Genomic DNA, 19,946 nt, shown 5'->3' on the forward strand with positions numbered 1-19,946 from the left:
TGCCGATTTGGCTCTCACCTTCTCCAAAAAGAAGGCGACTCAATTACCACCCCATCGACGGGGCGATTGTGCAATAAATCTCCTGGTAGACGCTGCACTTCCCAGGAGTCACATGTATCCCCTCTCACAGGCGGAGACGGAGGCTATGGAATCATTTGTCTCTGAATCCCTGCGTCAGGGGTACATTCGGTCCCCCACTTCACCCGCCTCCTAGAGTTTATTTTTTGTGAAGAAGGAGGGAGGTCTGCACCCGTGTATTGACTATCGAGGTCTGAACCAGATCGCGGTAAGGTACAGTTACCCGCTCATAGCCACAGCGATTGAGTCAATGCACGGGGCGCACTTCTTCACCAAACTAGTTCTCAGGAGCGCTTACAACCTGGTGCGTATCCGGGAGGGAGACGAGTGGAAGATGGCTTTCAGTACCACCTCAGGGCACTATGAGTACCTCGTCATGCCGTACGGGTTGATGAATGCTCCATCAGTCTTCCAAGCCTTTGTAGACAAGATTTTCAGGGACCTGCACGGGCAGGGTGTAGTGGTGTATATTGATGACATTTTGATATACTCCGCTACATGCGCCGAGCATGTGTCCCTGGTGCGCAGGGTGCTTGGTCACCTGTTGGAGCATAACCTGTACGTCAAGGCTGAGAAATGTCTGTTCTTCCAGCAGTCCGTCTCCTTCCTAGGGTATCGTATTTCCACCTCAGGGGTGGAGATGGAGAGTGACCGCATTTCAGCCGTGCGTAATTGGCCGACTCCCACCACGGTAAAGGAGGTGCAGTGGTTCTTAGAGTTTCCCAACTACTGCCGGAGGTTTATCCGGGATTTTGGTCAGGTAGCGGCTCCCATTAACTCACTGCTGAAAGGGGGCCCGGTACGCTTGCAGTGGTCGCCTGAGGCGGACAGGGCTTTTAGTCACCTGAGTTACTGTTGGTGGGTTCTACAGTCCTGAAGAGTTTCATCAAATTTTTAAGTGTGCCTTGAATTCTAAATACCATCACACCTCCTCCTCCATGCTTCACGGTGGGAACCATACATGCGGAGATCATCCGTTCACCTACTCTGCATCTGACAAAGACACGGGTTTGGAACGATAAATCTCAAATTTGGACTCATCAGACCAAAGGACAGATTTCCACTAGTCTAATGTCCATTGCTCGTGTTTCTCGGCCCAAGCAAATCTTTTCGTCTTATTGGTCTCCTTTAGTAGTGGTTTCTTTGCAGATATTTGACCATGAAGTCCTGATTCACGCAGTCTCCTCTGAACAGTTGAAGTTGAGATGTGTCTGTTGAACTCTTTGAAGTATTTATTTGGGCTGCAATTTCTGAGGCTGGTAACTCTAATGAACTTGTCCTCTGCAGCAGAGGTAACTCTGGGTCTTCCTTTCCTGTGGCGGTCCTCATGAGAACCAGTTTCATCATAGCGCTTGATGGCTTTTGCGACTGCACTTGAAGAAACTTTAAAAGATCTTGACATTTTCCGATTGACTGACATTCCTTTCTTAAAGTAATAAAGGACTGTCATTTCTCTTTGCCTTTTAGAGCTTTTCTTGACATAACATGGACTTGGTCTTTTGACAAATATGGATATCTTCTTACCACACCTACCTTGTCACGACACAATTGTTTGGCTCAAACGCATTAAGAAGGAAATTAATATGTCACACCTGAAATGCATTCCAGGTGACTACCTCATGAAGCTAGTTGAAAGAATGCCAAGAGTGTGCAAAGCTGTCATCAAGGCAAAGGGTGGCAACTTTGAAGAATCTCAAATATGAAATATGTTTTGATTTGTTTAACACTTTTTTGGTTACTACATTATCCCATACGTGCTATTTCATAGTTTTGATGTCTTCACTATTGTTCTACAATGTAGAAAAAAGTGAAAATAAAGAAAAACCCTTGAATGAGTAGGTGTGTCCAAACTTTTGACTTGTATTGTATATAATTATATAACTCTCTGTCTCGACTTAGGTTCCTCTTCTAGGCCTATAATAACAATCACATCATGGTCATGTCTAGCGCCATCTACGGCGGGAACAAATCCAACGATAACTGCACCAGCGTGGACAGCCTGATGAAACACTACTACCTGCCCGTCATGTACAGTGTCATTTTCGTTGTGGGGCTGCTGGGTAACGTCACCTCCATCGCCATCTACCTGGCCAAGCTACGACCCTGGAAGTCCAGCAGTATCATCATGTTCAACCTGGCGTTGACGGATCTTCTGTATGTTCTGAGTCTGCCATTCATGGTCTACTACTACATCAATGGTGAATCCTGGACCCTGGGCGACTTCATGTGTCGTTTTCTGCGTTTCGGGTTCCACTTGAACCTATATGGTAGTATACTGTTTCTCACCTGTTTGGCTGTGTTTCGATATGTCGTGGTGGCGCATCCTCTGAGGGCGGCGCAGGTGCAGCAGAAGAGGTGGGGTATCTTGGCGTGCGCCGCGGTCTGGGCTATAGCCGCAGCGGAGATCGTGCCCATGCTCACCATGATCACCATGGAGAAGAAAAACAATAAGACCCACTGTTTGGACTTTGCTAGCAACGACCCGGCTGTCCTGTGGTGGTACGGTTGGCTGCTGACCCTGCTGGGCTACCTGCTGCCCCTGGTGGTGGTGGTGGTGTGTTACGCCGGTGTGGTCCGAGAACTAGCCAAGGGGCCCCACACTCACAGCCCTTGCCGGGGACGGGCACGTCGCCTCACTGTACTGATCCTGGTGGTGTTCGTGGTATGCTTCCTGCTGTACCACATCCTGAGGATCCTAAGAGTAGACACCAGGAGGAAGCCTGAGTCGTCATGTATGCTGGTGCACTGGGTCCACGCCGCTTATATCCTGTCCAGGCCCGTAGCGGGGCTCAACACCTTCTTTAACCTGGCTCTGTACACCCTGGCCGGGGACAAGTTCCAGCAGGCCTTCCTCAGTGTGTTCCCCTGTGGCCCCTGGTGGACCAAGGTCAGGACTCACCTCAAACTCAGCCTGGCTGTCGTCAGTAAGCCCAGTAACACATCTTCAGCCGAAAGGACAGCAGCCATGGATATGGCATGAAATAAGGACATGAGATATAATACAGTGTTCTGTTTCATTCTGTGTGGACATTACTATCATGGCAATATATTGTCCTACAATATTGTATATACTGTACTGTGATCCTGTAAATAGAAAAGCTTTTATCAGATTCTATTATGCCAATTTCTATAAATATATTATATACTTGTATTGAGTGACTTTATATCTACTATATAGTCTAATTGATATTGCCATATCACTTCATTATAAATAAATGTTTAATAATCAACATTTACAATCCAATATCCATCTCTGTGAGCTCGGTGGGTATTTGATGCATTGTTCTGACATGACTTGAGAGAAACAAGAACATCATACACTTGACCCAGGACCAGAAACATGTCAACATGATTCAGACACCAAATGTTTTCAATTCTATACCCAGTGTTGGCACTCTCTCAGGTATGTATTTCTCACCTACTTAACGCAAGCAACAATGGAATTAGAGTCTTGGAATAAGGAACACATTGGCTGGGGGGAAAGGAGTGGCTGGGCAGAAAGATTTCCTGCTGTTATGTGACGTCTGTTTCACATCTGACATTATGGCGAATCACAGAACCACTTCCTAATAAGGAAACTGATTTTAATTTATTCTATTTATTTATTTCACCTTTATTTAACCAGGTAGGCCAGTTGAGAACAAGTTATTTTTTACAACTGTGACCTGGCCAAGATAAATCAAAGCAGTGCGACACAAACAACAACACAGAGTAACACATGGAATAAACAAACGTACAGTCAATAACACAACAGCAAGAAAGTCTATATACAGTCTGTGCAAATGGCGTGAGGAGGTTAGGCAATAAATAGACCATTTATAGCGAAGTAATTACAATTTAGCAAATTAACACTGGAGTGATAGATGATCAGATGATGATGAGCAGATGATGGTGTGTAAGTAGTGATACTGGTGTGCAAAAGAGCAGCAAAGTAAATAAAAACCATATGGGGATGAGGTAGGTAGATTGGATGGGCTATTTACAGATGGGCTGTGTACAGCAGCAGCGACCGGTTAGCTGCTCAGATAGCTGATGTTTAAAGTTAGTGAGGGAGATATAAGTCTCCAACTTCAGCGTTTTTTGCAATTCGTTCCAGTCATTGGCAGCAGAGAACTGGAAGGAAAGGCGGACAAAGAAGGTGTTGGCTTTGGGGATGACCATTGAGATATACCTGCTGGAGCGCGTGCTACGGGTGGGTGTTGTTATATTGACCAGTGAGCTGAGATAAGGCGGAGCTTTACCTAGCAAAGACGTATAGATGATCTGGAGCCAGTGGGTCTGGTGAAGAATATGCAGTGAGGGCCAGCCAATGAGAGCATACAGGTCGCAATGGTGGGTGGTATATGGGGCTTTGGTGACAAAACGGATGTCACTATGATAGGCTGCATCCAGTTTGCTGAGTAGAGTGTTGGAGGCTATTTTGTAAATGACACTCCCGAAGTCGATGATCGGTAGGATAGTCAGTTGTACGAGGGTATGTTTGGCGGCGTGAGTGAAGGAGGCTTTGTTGCGAAATAGGAAGCCGATTCTAGATTTAATTTTGGATTGGAGATGTTTAATATGAGTCTGGAAGGAGAGTTTACAGTCTAGCCAGACACCTAGGTATTTGTAGCTGTCCACATCAGAAGTCAGAACCGTGCAGAGTAGTGATGCTAGTCGGGCGGGTGGGTGTGGGCAGTGATCGGTTGAAAAGCATGCATTTAGTTTTACTAGTGTTTAAGAGCAGTTGGAGGCCACGGAAGAAGTGTTGTATGGCATTGAAGCTCATTTGGAGGTTTGTTAACACAGTGTCCAAAGAAGGGCCAGACGTATACAGAATGGTGTTGTCTGTGTAGAGGTGGATCAGGGAATCACCCGCAGCAAGAGCGACATCATTGATATGTACAGAGAAAAGAGTCGGCCCGAGAATTGAACCCAGTGGTACCCCATAGAGACTGCCAGAGGTCCGGACAACAGGCCCTCCGATTTGACATACTGAACTCTATCGGAGAAGTAGTTGGTGAACAAGGCGAGGCAGTAATTTGAGAAAAAAAAGCTGTTGAGTCTGCCGATAAGAATTTTATTTTTTATTTTTTATTTCACCTTTATTTAACCAGGTAGGCTTGCTGAGAACAAGTTCTCATTTACAACTGCGACCTGGCCAAGATAAACAATAGCAGTGTGAACAGACAACAACACAGAGTTACACATGGAGTAAACAATAAACAAGTCAATAACACAGTAGGGGTAAAAAAATTAGTCTATATACATTGTGTGCAAAAGGCATGAGGAGGTAGGCAATAAATAGGCCATAGGAGCGAATAATTACAATTTAGCAGATTAATACTGGAGTGATAAATCATCAGATGATCATGTGCAAGTAGAGATACTGGTGTGCAAAAGAGCAGAAAAGTAAATAACTAAAAACAGTAAGGGGATGAGGTAGGTAAATTTGGTGGGCTGTTTACAGATGGACTATGTACAGCTGCAGCGATCAGTTAGCTGCTCAGATAGCAGATGTTTAAAGTTGGTGAGGGAAATAAAAGTCTCCAACTTCAGCGATTTTTGCAATTCGTTCCAGTCACAGGCAGCAGAGAACTGGAAGGAAAGGCGGCCAAATGAGGTGTTGGCTTTTGGGATGATCAGTGACATATACCTGCTGGAGCGCGTGCTACGGGTGGGTGTTGTTATCTTGACCAGTGAACTGAGATAAGGCGGAGCTTTACCTAGCATGGACTTATAGATGACCTGGAGCCGGTGGGTCTGGCGATGAATATGTAGCGAGGGCCAGCCGACTAGAGCATACAGGTCGCAGTGGTGGGTGGTATAAGGTGTTTTAGTAACAAAACGGATGGCACTATGATAAACTGCATCTAGTTTGCTGAGTAGAGTATTGGAAGCTATTTTGTAGATGACATCGCCGAAGTCGAGGATCGGTAGGATAGTCAGTTTTACTAAGGTAAGTTTGGCGGCGTGAGTGAAGGAGGGTTTGTTGCAAAATAGAAAGCCGATTCTTGATTTGATTTTGGATTGGAGATGTTTAATATGAGTCTGGAAGGAGAGTTTACAGATAGTGATTGACAAAGTCGAAAGCCTTGGCCAGGTCGATGAAGACGGCTGCACAGTACTGTCTTTTATCGATGGCGGCTGAGGTGCACCTGTGACCAGCTCGGAAACCGGATTGCACAGCGGAGAAGGTACGGTGGGATTCGAAATGGTCAGTGATCTGATTATTAACTTGGCTTTCAAAGACTTTCAAAAGGCAGGGCAGGATGGATATAGGTCTGTAACAGTTTGGGTCTAGAGTGTCACCCCCTTTGAAGAGGGGGATGACCGCGGCAGCTTTTCAATCTTTAGGGATCTCGGACGATACGAAAGAGAGGTTGATCAGACTGGTTATAGGGTTTGCAACAATGGCGGTGGATAATTTTAGAAAGACAGGGTCCAGATTGTCTAGCCCAGCTGATTTGTATGGGTCCAGGTTTTGCAGCTCTTTCAGAACATCAGCTATCTGGATTTGGGTGAAGGAAAAGCTGGGGAGGCTTGGGCAAGTAGCTGCGGGGGGTGCGGAGCTGTCGGCCGGGGAAGGGGTAGCCAGGAGGAAAGCATGGCCAGCCGTAGAGAAATGCTTATTGAAATTCACGATTATCGTGGATTTGTCAGTGGTGACAGTGTTTCCTAGCTACAGTGCAGTGGGCAGCTGGGAGGAGGTGCTCTTGTTCTCCATGGACTTTACAGTGTCCCAAAATTTATATTTATATTTGAAAAAAACAAAAAATGAAAAAAAAGCTAGCCTTTGCTAGCCTTTGCTTTCCTGACTGTGTGTATTGGTTTCTGACTTCCCTGAAAAGTTGCATAACGCGGGGACTATTCGATGCTAGTGCAGTCCGCCACAGGAAATGTTTGCGCTGGTCGAGGGCAGTCAGGTCTGGAGTGAAACAAGGGCTATATCTGTTCTTAGTTCTATATTTTTTGAAAGGGGCATGCTTATTTAAGATGGTGAGGAAATTACTTTTAAAGAACAACCAGGCATCCTCTACTGACGGGATGAGGTCAATATCCTTCCAGGATACCCGGGCCAGGTCGATTAGAAAGGCCTGCTAGTAGAAGTGTTTTCGGGAGCGTTTGACAGTGATGAGGGATGGTCGTTTGACTCTGGACCCATAGCGGATGCAGGCAATGGGGCAGTGATCGCTGAGATCCTGATTGATAACAGAAGAGGTGTATTTGGAGGGCAAGTTGGTCAGGATAATATCTATGAGGGTGCCCATGTTTACGGATTTAGGGTTGTACCTGATGGGTTCCTTGATAATTTGTGTGTGATTGAGGGCATCTAGCTTAGATTGTAGGGGTGTTAAGCATATCCCAGTTTATGTCACGTAACAGAACCAACTCTGAAGACAGATGGGTGAGAGCTGGGAGCTGAGGGGGGTCTGTAACAGGAGGCAACAGTGAGAGACTTATTTCTGGAGAGATTCATTTTTAAAATTAGAAGCTCGAACTGTTTGGGCATAGACCTGGAAAGTATGACAGAACTTTGCAGGCTATCTCTGCAGTAGATGGCATCTCCTCCCCTTTTGGCAGTTCTATCTTGACAGAAAATGTTGTAGTTGGGGATGGAAATCTCAGAATTTTTGGTGGCCTTCCTAAGCAAGGATTCAGACACGGCAAGGACATCAGGGTTGGCGGAGTGTGCTAAAGCAGTGAGTAAAACAAACTTCGGGAGGAGGCTTCTGATGTTAACATGCACATAACCAAGGCTTTTAAGGTTACAGAAGTCAACAAATGAGAGCACCTGGGGACACGCAGGGCCTGGGTTAATCTCCACATCACCCGAGGAACAGAGGAGGAGTAGGATGAGGGTACGGCTAAAGGCTACCAAAACTGGTTGTCTAGTGCGTTTTGGACAGAGAATAAAAGGAGCAGATTTCTGGGCGTGGTAGGATAGATTCAGGGCATAACGTACAGACAGGGCTATGGCAGGGTGCGGGTACAGTGGGGGTAAACCTAGGCATTGAGTGGCGATAAGAGAGGTAGTTTACCAGACAGGAGAGGTAAACTGATAGTAAACTGTATAATCCTGCTTTTCCTCTGAAGGCTATTTACTATAATACATTATTCATCCAATTTAATTTCAACTCATTTCATCATTTGATAGTATCAAATAGCTAACAAACTAGTGTCAGATTAGTGGTGCTTAAATGTTTATTTGAGGCTGTACTATTTGAGTCCCACATCAAAGGGTGGTAATGTCCACTGTCCACCCTACCTTGTGGGAGCCCAGACCTCACTTCAGATTCAAAGCTGAAAGCAAGTATCTAACGCAAAGAAACACTTGAGTGAATTCTCTGACAGTAAAAAAGACCTCTGTATAGTATCTTGCTACCATAACACAATGAGAACAATAAAGACGAGTGATAGGCTAGGATGGAAACTTGAATATGAATATAAATGAGTAGGCCTTATGCGTGTAACAAGTTCCTCCTGTTTCTAGCTGCAATTGATTATTGGCTATTGTTTCTTGTCAACCTTTCAATCTCTTCCTCTACCGTTCCAGTAAACATTGTTGAAAAGCTCCTTATTTAGGGAAGATAAGATTTTGAATGGAAATACATTTTTAGGTCCCCTTGACAACAGAAAATGAAGTTTTCGTGTATGTGTGTGATGGTGTGTGTGTGTGTGTGTGTGTGTGTGTGTGTGTGTGTGTGTGTGTGTGTGTGTGTGTGTGTGTGTGTGTGTGTGTGTGTGTGTGTGTGTGTGTGTGTGTGTGTGTGTGTGTGTGTGTGTTCATGCGTGCGTGAGCGTGTCGTGCTAAAGATATGGTGTGAGCTGCAGCTGTTTGTAGTCGATCATTCTAAGATCTGAGCATGCTAGACCATAGAGCTAGTGTGGAAGTCATTATTTTCATTATGGAACTGCACATGGTTAAGTAAACAGTTATTCAAAGGTGACTGTAGTGAAAATAATCTATTCTTTGGGTCACATGTGAGCAGTGGAGGCTGTTGAGGGGAGGATGGCTCATAACAATGGCTGGAATGGAGTCAATGGAATGACATCAAACACATGGAAACCATGTCTTTGATGTGTTTGGTACCATTCCATTAACTCCATTCCAGCCATTACTATGAGTCGTCCTCCCCTCAACAGCCTCCACTGCATGTGAGCACGTATTGTAATACATGTTGTCTGATTTATTGAATCCAAACCGTAACTGTAAATCCATCACAGTCTTTCTATACTGTTGCCAGAAGGACAATTCCTGAGATCTGACAACCCTGTCTATCATTCTCCCGTGCAGCAAAGCCCTGAACAAGATGTTTGTATACAACCACAAGCAGTCAGAGTGGAGCGAGCTGGCTGCCATGAAGACAGCCAGAGCCATGTTCGGAGCTGTCATTTACAACGGAAAGATTGTGGTGGCCGGTGGAGTCAATGAGGAAGGCCTCACTGCTGCATCTGAAGTCTACGACTTTGGAACAAACAAGTATGTAGCATTTTCTTTGGTGATAAATCAGTTTAAGAACTTGTTACACATTTTAATATCATTCACCGTAACAATACCATTTGCTGTTTCTGTAGTAGTAGTTGTAGTAGTAGTAGTAGCAGTAGTAGTAGTAGTAGCAGCAGTAGCATTACTAGTAGTAGTAGCAGTAGTAGTAGCAGAATCAGTATTAGTAGTAGTAATAGTAGTAGTAATAGTTTTGACTGTGGTAGAAGTAGGCCTAAAAGCAGTGATAGTTACTGTTGGTGGGTTCTACAGTCCTGGATAGTTTCATCAAATTTTTAAGTGTGCCTTGAATTCTAAATAAATCACAGACAGTGTCACCGGCAAAGCTTCACGGTGGGAGAAATACATGCTGAGGTCATCCGTTCACCTTTTCTGCGTCTCACAAAGACACGGGGTTGGAAAAATAAATCTCAAATGTGGACTCATCAGACCAAAGGACAAATTTCCACCGGTCTAATGTTCATTGCTTGTGTTTCTTGGCCCAAGTAAGTCTCTTCTTCTTATTGGTGTCCTTTAGTAGTGGTTTCTTTGCAGATATTTGACCGTGAAGTCCTGATTCACGCAGTCTCCTCTGAACAGTTGACGTTGAAATGTATCTGTTACTTGAACTCTTTGAAGTATTTATTTGGGCTGCAATTTCTGAAGCTGGTAAATAATGAACTTATCCTCTGCAGCAGAGGTAACTCTGGGTCTTCCTTTCCTGTGGCGGTCGTCATGAGAGTCAGTTTCATCATAGTGTTTAATAGTTTTTGCGACTGCACTTGAAGAAACCTTAAAAGTTCTTGACATTTTCCGATTGAATGACCTTCATTTCTTTAAGTAATGATGGACTGTCGTTTCTCTTTGCCTTTTTGAGGTGTTCTTGACATTAACTTGTACTCTGTCTTTTGCCAAATAGGGCTATCTTCTGTTTACCACCTCTACCTTGTCACACACAACTGTTTGGCTCAAACGCATTAAGAAGGAAAGAAATACCACAAATTAACTTTTAATAAGGCACACCTGAAATGCATTCCAGGTGACTACCTCATGAAGCTAGTTGAGAAAATGTCAAGAGTGTGCAAATGATTCCATGTGTTAATTAATAGTGTTGATGTCTTCACTATACTCTACAATGTGGAAAATAGTAAAAACCCTTGAATGAGTAGGTGTGTCCAAACTTTTGACTGGTATTGTATATAATTATATAACTGTCTGTCTCTACTTGGGTTCCTCTTCTAGGCCAATAACAACACTCACATCACGGTCATGTCTAGCGCCATCTACGGCGGGAACAAATCCGACGATAACTGCACCAGCGTGGACAGCCTGATGAAACACTACTACCTGCCAGTCATGTACAGTGTCATTTTCGTTGTGGGGCTGCTGGGTAACGTCACCTCCATCGCCATCTACCTGGCCAAGCTACGACCCTGGAAGTCCAGCATTATCATCATGTTCAACCTGGCATTGACGGATCTTCTGTATGTTCTGAGTCTGCCTTTCATGGTCTACTACTACACCAACGGTGAATCCTGGACCCTGGGCGACTTCATGTGTCGCTTTCTACGTTTCGGGTTCCACTTTAACCTATATGGTAGTATACTGTTTCTCACCTGTTTGGCTGTGTTTCGATATGTCGTGGCGGCGCATCCTCTGAGGGCGGCGCACGTGCAGCAGAAGAGGTGGGGTATCTTGGCGTGCGCTGCGGTCTGGGCTATAGCCGTGGCAGAGATCGTGCCCATGCTCACCATGATCACCATGGAGACTAAAGACAACAAGACCCAGTGTTTGGACTTTGCTAGCGGCGACCCGGCTGTCCTGTGGTGGTACGGTTGGCTGCTGACCGTGCTGGGCTACCTGCTGCCCCTGGTGGTGGTGGTGGTGTGTTACGCCGGTGTGGTCCGTGAACTAGCCAAGGGGCCCCACAACCCTTGCCGGGTACGGGCACGCCGCTTCAACGTACTGATCCTGGTGGTGTTCGTGGTATGCTTCCTGCCGTACCACGTCCTGAGGATCCTAAGAGTAGACACCAGGAGGAAGCCTGAGTCGTCATGTATGCTGGTGCACTGGGTCCACACCGCTTATATCCTGTCCAGGCCCGTAGCGGGGCTCAACACCTTCTTTAACCTGGTTCTGTACACCCTGGCCGGGGACAAGTTCCAGCAGGCCTTCCTCAGTGTGTTCCCCTGGGGCCCCTGGTGGACCAAGTTCAGGACTCACCTCAAACTCAGCCTGGCTGTCGTCAGTAAGCCCAGTAACACAGCTTCAGCCAAAAGGCCAGCAGCCAAGGATATGGCATGAAATAAGGACATGAGATATAATACAGTGTTCTGTTTCATTCTGTGTGGACATTACTATCATGGCAATATATTGTCCTACAATATTGTATATACTGTACTGTGATCCTGTAAATAGAAAACCTTTTATCAGATTTTATTATATGCCAATATGAGGTTTACAATATTGATGTGGTTTCTATAAATATATTAGATACTTGTAAAGAGTGACTTTATATCTACTATATAGTCTAATTGATATTGCCATATCAGTTCATTATAAATAAACGTTTAACAATCAACATTTAACAATCCAACATCCGTCTCAGAGCTCGGTGGGTATTTGATGCATTGTTCTGGCATGACTTTAGAGAAACAAGAACATGATACACTTGACCCAGGACCAGAAACATGTCAACATGTATCAGACACCAAATGTTTTCACTTCTATACCCAGTGTTGGCACTCTCTCAGGTATGTATTTCTTAACGCAAGCAACAATAAAATTAGAGTCTAGGAACAAGGAACAGGTTGGCTAAGGGCGAAAAGGAGTGGCTGGGCAGAAAGATTTCCTGCTATTAAGTGACGTCTGTTTTACATCTTACATAATGGAGAATCACATAACCACTTCCTAATAAGGAAACTGACAATAAACTCTATGATCCTGCTGATCCTCTGAAACTATTTACTATAATACATTATTCATCCAATTTCATTTCAACTCATTTCATCATTTGATAGTATCAAATAGCTAACAAACTAGTGTCAGATTAGTGGTGCTTAAATGTTTATTTGAGGCTGTAATATTTGAATCCCACATCAACGGCTGGTAATGTCTACTGTCCACCCTACCTTGTGGGAGCCCAGACCTCACTTCAGATTCAAAGCTGAAAGCAAGTATCTAACGCAAAGAAACACTTGAGTGAACTCTGACAGTAAAAAAGACCTCTGTGTAGTATCTTGCTACCATAACACAATGAGAACAATAAAGACGAGTGATAGGCTAGGATGGAAACTTCAATATGAATATAAATGAGTAGGCCTATGCGTGTAACAAGTTCCTCCTGTCTCTAGCTGCAATTGATTATTGGCTATTGTTTCTTGTCAACCTTTCAATCTCTTCCTCTCCCGTTCCAGTAAACATTGTTGAAAAGCTCCTTATGTAGGGAAGATAAGATTTTTAATGGAAATACATTTTTAGGTCCCCTCGACAATAGAAAATCAAGTTTGTGTGTGTGTGTGTGTGTGTGTGTGTGTGTGTGTGTGTGTGTGTGTGTGTGTGTGTGTGTGTGTGTGTGTGTGTGTGTGTGTGTGTGTGTGTGTGTGTGTGTGTGTGTGTGTGTGTGTGTGTGTGTGTGTGTGTGTGTGTGTGTGCGTGCGTGCGTCGTGCTAAAGATATGGTGTGAGCTGCAGCTGTTTGTAGTCTAACATTCTAAGACCTAAGCATGTCAGACCATTGAGCTAGTGTAGAAGTCATTATTTTCATTATGGAACTACACATGGTTAAGTAAACAGTTATTCAAACGTGACCGTAGTGAAAATAATGTATTCTTTGGGTCACATGTGAGCAGTGGAGGCTGCTAAGGGGAGGATGGCTCATAATAATGGCTGGAATGGAGTCAATGGAATGGTATCAAGCACATGGAAACCATGTCTTTGATGTGTTTGATACCATTCCATTAACTCCATTCCAGCCATTACCATGAGTTGTCCTCCCCTCAACAGCATGTGAGCACGTATTGTAATACATGTTGTCTGATTTATTGAATCCAAACCGTAACTGTAAATCCATCACAGTCTTTCTATACTGTTGCCAGAAGGACATTTCCTGAGATCTGACAACCCTGTCTATCATTCTCCCGTGCAGCAAAGCCCTGAACAAGATGTTTGTATACAACCACAAGCAGTCAGAGTGGAGGGAGCTGACTGCCATGAAGACAGCCAGAGCCATGTTCGGAGCTGTCGTTTACAACGGAAAGATTGTGGTGGCCGGTGGAGTCAATGAGGAAGGCCTCACTGCTGCATCTGAAGTCTACGACTTTGGAACAAAGGAGGAGGGTAAACGTTATTAGTCATCTTGAGTCAGGATGGCCTTAATTATAAAGAGTCCCCCTGATGCTATCCCTAATGACCTTCTTTCACAGATGGGAGACGTTCACAGACTTTCCCCAGGAGAGGAGCTCAGTGAACCTGCTGAGCAGTGAGGGGGCCCTGTACGCCGTGGGGGGCTTCACCATCATCCAGAATGACAACAAGGAGGTGGTCCCCGCAGAGGTCACTGATGTTTGGCAGTAAGTCCCCTCTTTTAATGTTATTATGTTATCAACTGGGATTCAAACCCGGGTCTTCTTCATGCATGCGAAAGGACTGTGTTAGCCCATCGTGCTAAAGCCTAGGCAGTAACTCAGTGAGCTAACACAAGTTCACCTTGTTCAGCCCTGTTTGATGTGGGTTTGTTATTTTAGATGGCTTACATTTCCATTCCTGTGGACAAAGAAGTAGAACTTATTCATCTTAGTTCAATTATAATAATTTGTTATATAAATGTATGACAAGAAATAAAAGTAAAGCTAAATGAAAAAATAAATGAGAGGGCCCTACTTGGTCAGTGGTACTGTACAAACAATCAACTACGTCTTGGTTTGTTCCTCATCACTGTATCTTCCTTTTCCCTGTGTTAGGTACGAGGAGGACAAGAAGGAATGGAGCGGGATGCTGAGGGAGATGCGTTATGCCGCTGGCTCCTCCTGCGTATCCCTGCGCCTCAATGCTGCCAAGATGCCCAAACTCTAGACCCTCGCTGCCCCGTCATGATTCCCCATGATGCCCTCTGTCTGCCCGGATTATCATCATCTTCTCTGGGTAGTCTTTCCATTTCAGTAATAGAGGGGGTGTCACCGTCACATGATAACTCAAATGTGGACTCTTATTGGTTGAATGTGTCGAGAGTTTCTTTTTGTCTCTTTATGATCTCAGGTGATTTTCTATACAATAAAAACAACATCTACTTTGCGTCAGTGAAGACCACATTAGTATATTAGTTTCCCTCACTATAGAGTAACCCACAACGTGTATTTAACTAGCTTTTTTGTAAAGTAAACATTTGTTAAAAAACTCCTGTTATGGTTGATTTGAATTTGGAGTAACAGTAATCGCCATTTTTCATGGCTAGTTTAGTTGAAGGATTAACCCCTTTTTTTCCCTTTTCGTCTAAAATGACACCCAAATCTAACTTCCTGTAGCTCAGGCCCTGAAGCAAGGATTTGCATATTCTTGGTACCATTTGAAAGGAAACACTGAAGTTTATGGAAATGTGAAAGGAATGTAGTAGAATATAACACAATAGATCTGGTAAAAGATAATACAATGAAAAAACAACCGTTCTTTTGTATTTTTTTGTACCATCATTTTTGAAATGCAAGAGAAAGGCCATAATGTATTATTCCAGCCCAGGTGCAATTTAGATTTTGGCCACTAGATGGAAGCAGTGTATGTTCAAAGTTTTAGACTGATCCAAAGAACCATTGCATTTCTGGTCAAAATGTTGTATCAAGACTGCCCAAATGTGCCTAATTTGATTATGAATAACTTTTCATGTTCAAAAGTGTGCGCTCTCCTCAAACAATAGCATGGTATTCTTTCACTGTAATAGCTACTGTAAATTGGACAGTGCAGTTAGATTAACAAGAATTTAAGCTTTCTGCCCATATCAGATATGTCTATGTCCCGGGAAATGTTCTTGTTACTTACAACCTCGTGCTAATCGCATTAGCCTATGGTAGCTCAACCGTCCCGTGGAAGGGACACCTATCCCGATTAAATATTTGTCTGCGAATAGCACGCATGTTTTACTAGATTAAGGTCGAAGATATGGTAAATAAGGAAAATAAATATAGGTGTGAGCCAGTTCGTAAAGTAAAAACAAACAGGTTAAACACCAACTCATTGTCCGGTTTAAACAACTGTCCTGCATTATGCATATACTATGTACACCACAGTATGTGTCATACCAACACTGTAGGTACCAGTAGATTTCCACAGTAGGTTTGACATACAGGAGGTTGATCTCCATTACCCACAGTGGTGGAAAAAGTACTCTATTGTCATACCTTAGTAAAAGTATAAATCACTTCAAATTCCTTATATTACGCAAACCAGATGGTAAAATTCTCTTTCTTTGTTATTTACAGATAGCCAGTGGCACTCTCCAAAACTCTGAAATAATTTACAAACAAAGCATTCGGGTTTCGTGAGTCCGCCAGAGCAGAGGCAGTAGGGATGACCAGGGATGTTCTCGTGATAAGTGTGTGAATTCGACCATTTTCCTGTCCTGCTAAGCATTCAAAATGTAATGAGTAATTTTGGGTGTCAGGGAAAATGTATGGAGTAAAAAGTGATTATTTTCTTTAGGAATGTAGTGAAGTAAAAGTTATCAAAAATATATATAGTAAAGTACAGATACCCCCAAAAACTAAAAGTAGTAAAGTAGTACTTTAAAGTATTTTTAATTAAGTACTTTACACCCCTGGTGACCCAGAACTGGAAATCTCTATGTTACGCAGTCTGTCCTAGATATGAAATGTAGGTGAACTTTACACCAAAAATAAAATGTAAAAAAATCCACATTCACCACAAAGAATTTTAGGAGCATATGTTGTACTATTGTAAATGTGGGCATTTTCACTATATCGTAACTACCTCTAGATACCCTTTACATTCATGATTTGAACTTGCACTGTAACATTACTAAATACTTATAACCACCCCAGCTTTTGACCGGTTTCACCGGCATCCATTTCTAGTTCACTAATGTCTGTCATCAACATGTATCAAGCATATCAACCTGCAGGCTGATGCCAAATGCAGGACATGTGACATCATAGTACAGTACAGTAACACTAAGCCACTGAACCACTAGCACTGAGGGGGAATAACGCAGCTCAATGTACTCCACGCCATTCCTCCCTTTATTTAACTGCTGCACAGGAATGATGTACTGTACCCATAGTGAAGAGGAAGTAGTACTGTACTTCCCGTATATTTTTTATAGTTTCATGTCAAATACAGCTGAAATGGGATGTTAATTATTTTTTCAGAAGGGTTCTATGCAGAAGTCAATGAGGTAACGCCCAACAAAGGCACAGTGCGTGACATGCTTGTGTTTTCCTGTAGTGGGGACCAGACAGTGATGTAGGAGGTTAAAGTAGCTGAAAGGAGGGACCAGATGTGGCTGATGTATAAGAGAGAGGAGGAGGAAAGTCTCAGACAGGATATCAATGACGGAGGGAACAGCACTGACTGATTGTAAGTTGCCATATCACTAACTCTATCTCTAGCCTTGTTTATACCTGGTACTAACATGCGTCTTTTTTTCTGATCTTATCCATATTCTGAATGTGCCCACATTGTAGCCATTGCATCTACACACGGTATTAAAATGTGTCTCCTATCCTTCCACTGTGTCTGCATTGTGACCAGATTCGCTGGTGCCTCGCAGTATGCAGATTATTTTACAGATATTCATTCAAAATAATATGCATTTATTTAACTTAAGACATGGTGTTACCTGTCAATGATTTTAGAGACCGGTATAGTGATGATTTAAATTAGTTGACCATCCAGATCGGTTTATACTTGAATGATAATATCCAAATACTCTGGGTCCCTGACTACCTCCGGAGGTGGTCAGGAAGACCTGATCACAGACAGATCACAATGCGTATTTTAATCGTCCACACCTGTCTAAAAATGTGGGCCCAATCCGAATGTGGACAAGACCAGGACAAAGGACGCATGTTAGAACCAGGTATAAACTGGGCTTCTGACTCAATGTGTATAGTACAAAGAAATTCTAAGGATGATTTTTCTTTATTCTAGTCTAGCGTTGATCATACTTACTAGGTGGCTGCACATGTTACAGTATTTTCTGAAAGGAAGAATACATGAAGTGCAGAGTAAAAAAGTAAGGAACAAGATGAGAAGGAATAATCAGACCTGAGGTGTAAACTTTGCACTGGCATGGTGTAGATTTTTTTGTTTGTGTAAGCTGCCAAACAAACCTGAGACTGTCTCACACCTTTTGTGATAATGAGACCAGAGGGAACTAAACATGTTAATTTTAATTAGTATTAGTAGAATACGTTTAGAAGTTGAAATTGTTAGAGGTCAGTGTTGAAAAGGTGAGGGTAAGTGACTGTTTTAGAAATAGTAGTTGTAGTAGTAGAAGTAGTAGCAGTAGTAGTAGCAGTAGCAGTATTAGTGTAACAGTATAACTTTACGTCCTTCCCCTCGCCCGAACCAGGGACCCTCTGCACACATCAACAACAGTCACCCACGAAGCGTCGTTACCCATCGCTCCACAAAAGCCGCGGCCCTTGCAGAGCAAGGGGAACCACTACTTCAAGGTCTCAAAGCGAGTGACATAACCGATTGAAACGCTATTAGCGCGCACCACAGCTAACTAGCTAGCCATTTCACATCCGTTACACTCACCCCCCTTTCGACCTCCTCCTTTTCCGCAGCAACCAGTGATCCGGGTCACGGCACCAATGTAACAATATAACTTTACGTCCGTCCCCTCGCCCATACCCGGGCGCGAACCAGGGACCCTCTGCACACATCAACAACAGTCACCCACGAAGCGTCGTTACCCATCGCTCAACAAAAGCCGCGGCCCTTGCAGGGCAAGGGGAACCACTACTTCAAGGTCTCAAAGCGAGTGACGTAACCGATTGAAACGCTATTAGCGCGCACCACAGCTAACTAGCTAGCCATTTCACATCCGTTACACTAGTAGTAGAAATAGTGGTAGTCGTAGCAGTACACTACTACTAGTAGTAGTAGTAGTAGTAGTAATAGTAGTAATAGTAGTAGCAGTAGCAGTACTAGTAGTAGTTGCAGTAATAGTAGCAGAAGCAGTATTAGTAGTAGTAATAGTAGTAGTAATAGTGTTGACTGTGGTAGAAGTAGGTCTAAAAGCAGTGATAGTTACTGTTGGTGGGTTCTACAGTCCTGCAGTTTTTTCTCACATTTTTAAGTGTGCATTAAATTCTAAATAAATCACAGACAGTGTCAAAAGCAAAGCATCCCCACATCATCACACCTCCTCCTCCATGCTTCACGGTGGGAACCACACATGCGGAGATCATCCGTTCACCTACTCTGCATCTGACAAAGATGCAGGTTTGGAACCATAAATCTCAAATGTGGACTCATCAGACCAAAGGACAGATTTCCACCGGTCTAATGTCCATTGCTCGTGTTTCTTGGCCCAAGCAAGTCTCTTCTTATTATTGGTGTCTTTTAGTAGTGGTTTCTTTGCAGCAATTTGACCATGAAGTCCTGATTCACACAGTCTCCTCTGAACAGATGATGTTGAGATGTGTCTGTTACTTGAACTCTTTGAATCATTTATTTGGGCTGCAATTTCTGAGGCTGGTAACTCTAATGAACTTATCCTCTGCAGCAGAGGTAACTCTGGGTCTTCCTTTCCTGTGGCGGTCCTCATGAGAGCCAGTTTCATCATATCGCTTGATGGTTTTTGCGACTGCACTTGATGAAAATGTAAAAGTTCTTGACATTTTCTGATTGACTGCCCTTCATTTGTTAAAGAAATTATGTACTGTCGTTTCTCTTTGCCTTTTTGAGCTGTTCTTGACACAATATGGACTTGGTCTTTTACCAAATAGGGCTATCTTCTTACCACACCCAGCTTGTCACAAAACAACTGTTTGGCTCAAACGCATTAAGAAGGAAAGAAATACCACAAATTAACTTTTAACAAGGCACACCTGAAATGCATTCCAGGTGACTACCTCATGAAACTATTTGAGAGAATGCCAAGAGTGTGCAAAGCTGTCATCAAATCAAAGTGTAGCTACTTAATAAAATATATTTTGATTTCTTTAACACTTTTTTGGCCACTACTTGATTCCATATGTGCTATTTCATAGTTTTGATGTCTTCACTATTATTCTACAGTGTAGACAATAGTACAAATAAAGAAAAACCCTTGAATGAGTAGGTGTGTCCAAACTTTTGGCTGGTATTGTATATAATTATATAACTGTCTGTCTCTACTTGGGTTCCTCTTCTAGGCCTATAACAACACTCACATCACGGTC

General features: G+C 43.4%; 2 protein-coding genes across 2 annotated transcripts; both read left to right on the forward strand.

Moving 5' to 3' along the window:
- Positions 1-2,011: 2,011 nt before the first annotated feature.
- On the forward strand, positions 2,012-3,058 carry LOC120033219 (2-oxoglutarate receptor 1-like). Its single transcript, XM_038979501.1, has one exon. It carries the CDS (start codon positions 2,012-2,014, stop codon positions 3,056-3,058), a length of 1,047 nt encoding a protein of 348 aa, XP_038835429.1.
- A 6,313-nt stretch (positions 3,059-9,371) lies between these two features.
- LOC120033220 (2-oxoglutarate receptor 1-like) lies at positions 9,372-13,895 on the forward strand. The gene is made up of 4 exons (XM_038979502.1): positions 9,372-9,560; positions 10,656-10,684; positions 10,840-11,823; positions 13,691-13,895. The coding sequence occupies exons 1-4, from the start codon at positions 9,372-9,374 to the stop codon at positions 13,893-13,895; spliced, it is 1,407 nt and encodes a 468-aa protein (XP_038835430.1).
- The last annotated feature ends 6,051 nt before the right edge of the window (positions 13,896-19,946 follow it).

This window comes from Salvelinus namaycush, chromosome 40 (assembly GCF_016432855.1).
Source record: "Salvelinus namaycush isolate Seneca chromosome 40, SaNama_1.0, whole genome shotgun sequence".
Lineage (NCBI taxonomy): Eukaryota > Metazoa > Chordata > Actinopteri > Salmoniformes > Salmonidae > Salvelinus > Salvelinus namaycush.

Excerpts from the sequence above, each read along its gene's own strand:
- LOC120033219 (XM_038979501.1), top strand. The coding sequence starts at position 2,012 with ATGGTCATGTCTAGCGCCATCTACGGCGGGAACAAATCCAACGATAAC.
- LOC120033220 (XM_038979502.1), top strand. The coding sequence starts at position 9,372 with ATGTTTGTATACAACCACAAGCAGTCAGAGTGGAGCGAGCTGGCTGCC. Across the intron at positions 9,561-10,655 it reads AGTATGTAGCATTTTCTTTG|TTGATGTCTTCACTATACTC; the intron begins GTGATAAATCAG and ends TAATTAATAGTG. Across the intron at positions 11,824-13,690 it reads AACACAGCTTCAGCCAAAAG|CAAAGCCCTGAACAAGATGT; the intron begins GCCAGCAGCCAA and ends TCTCCCGTGCAG.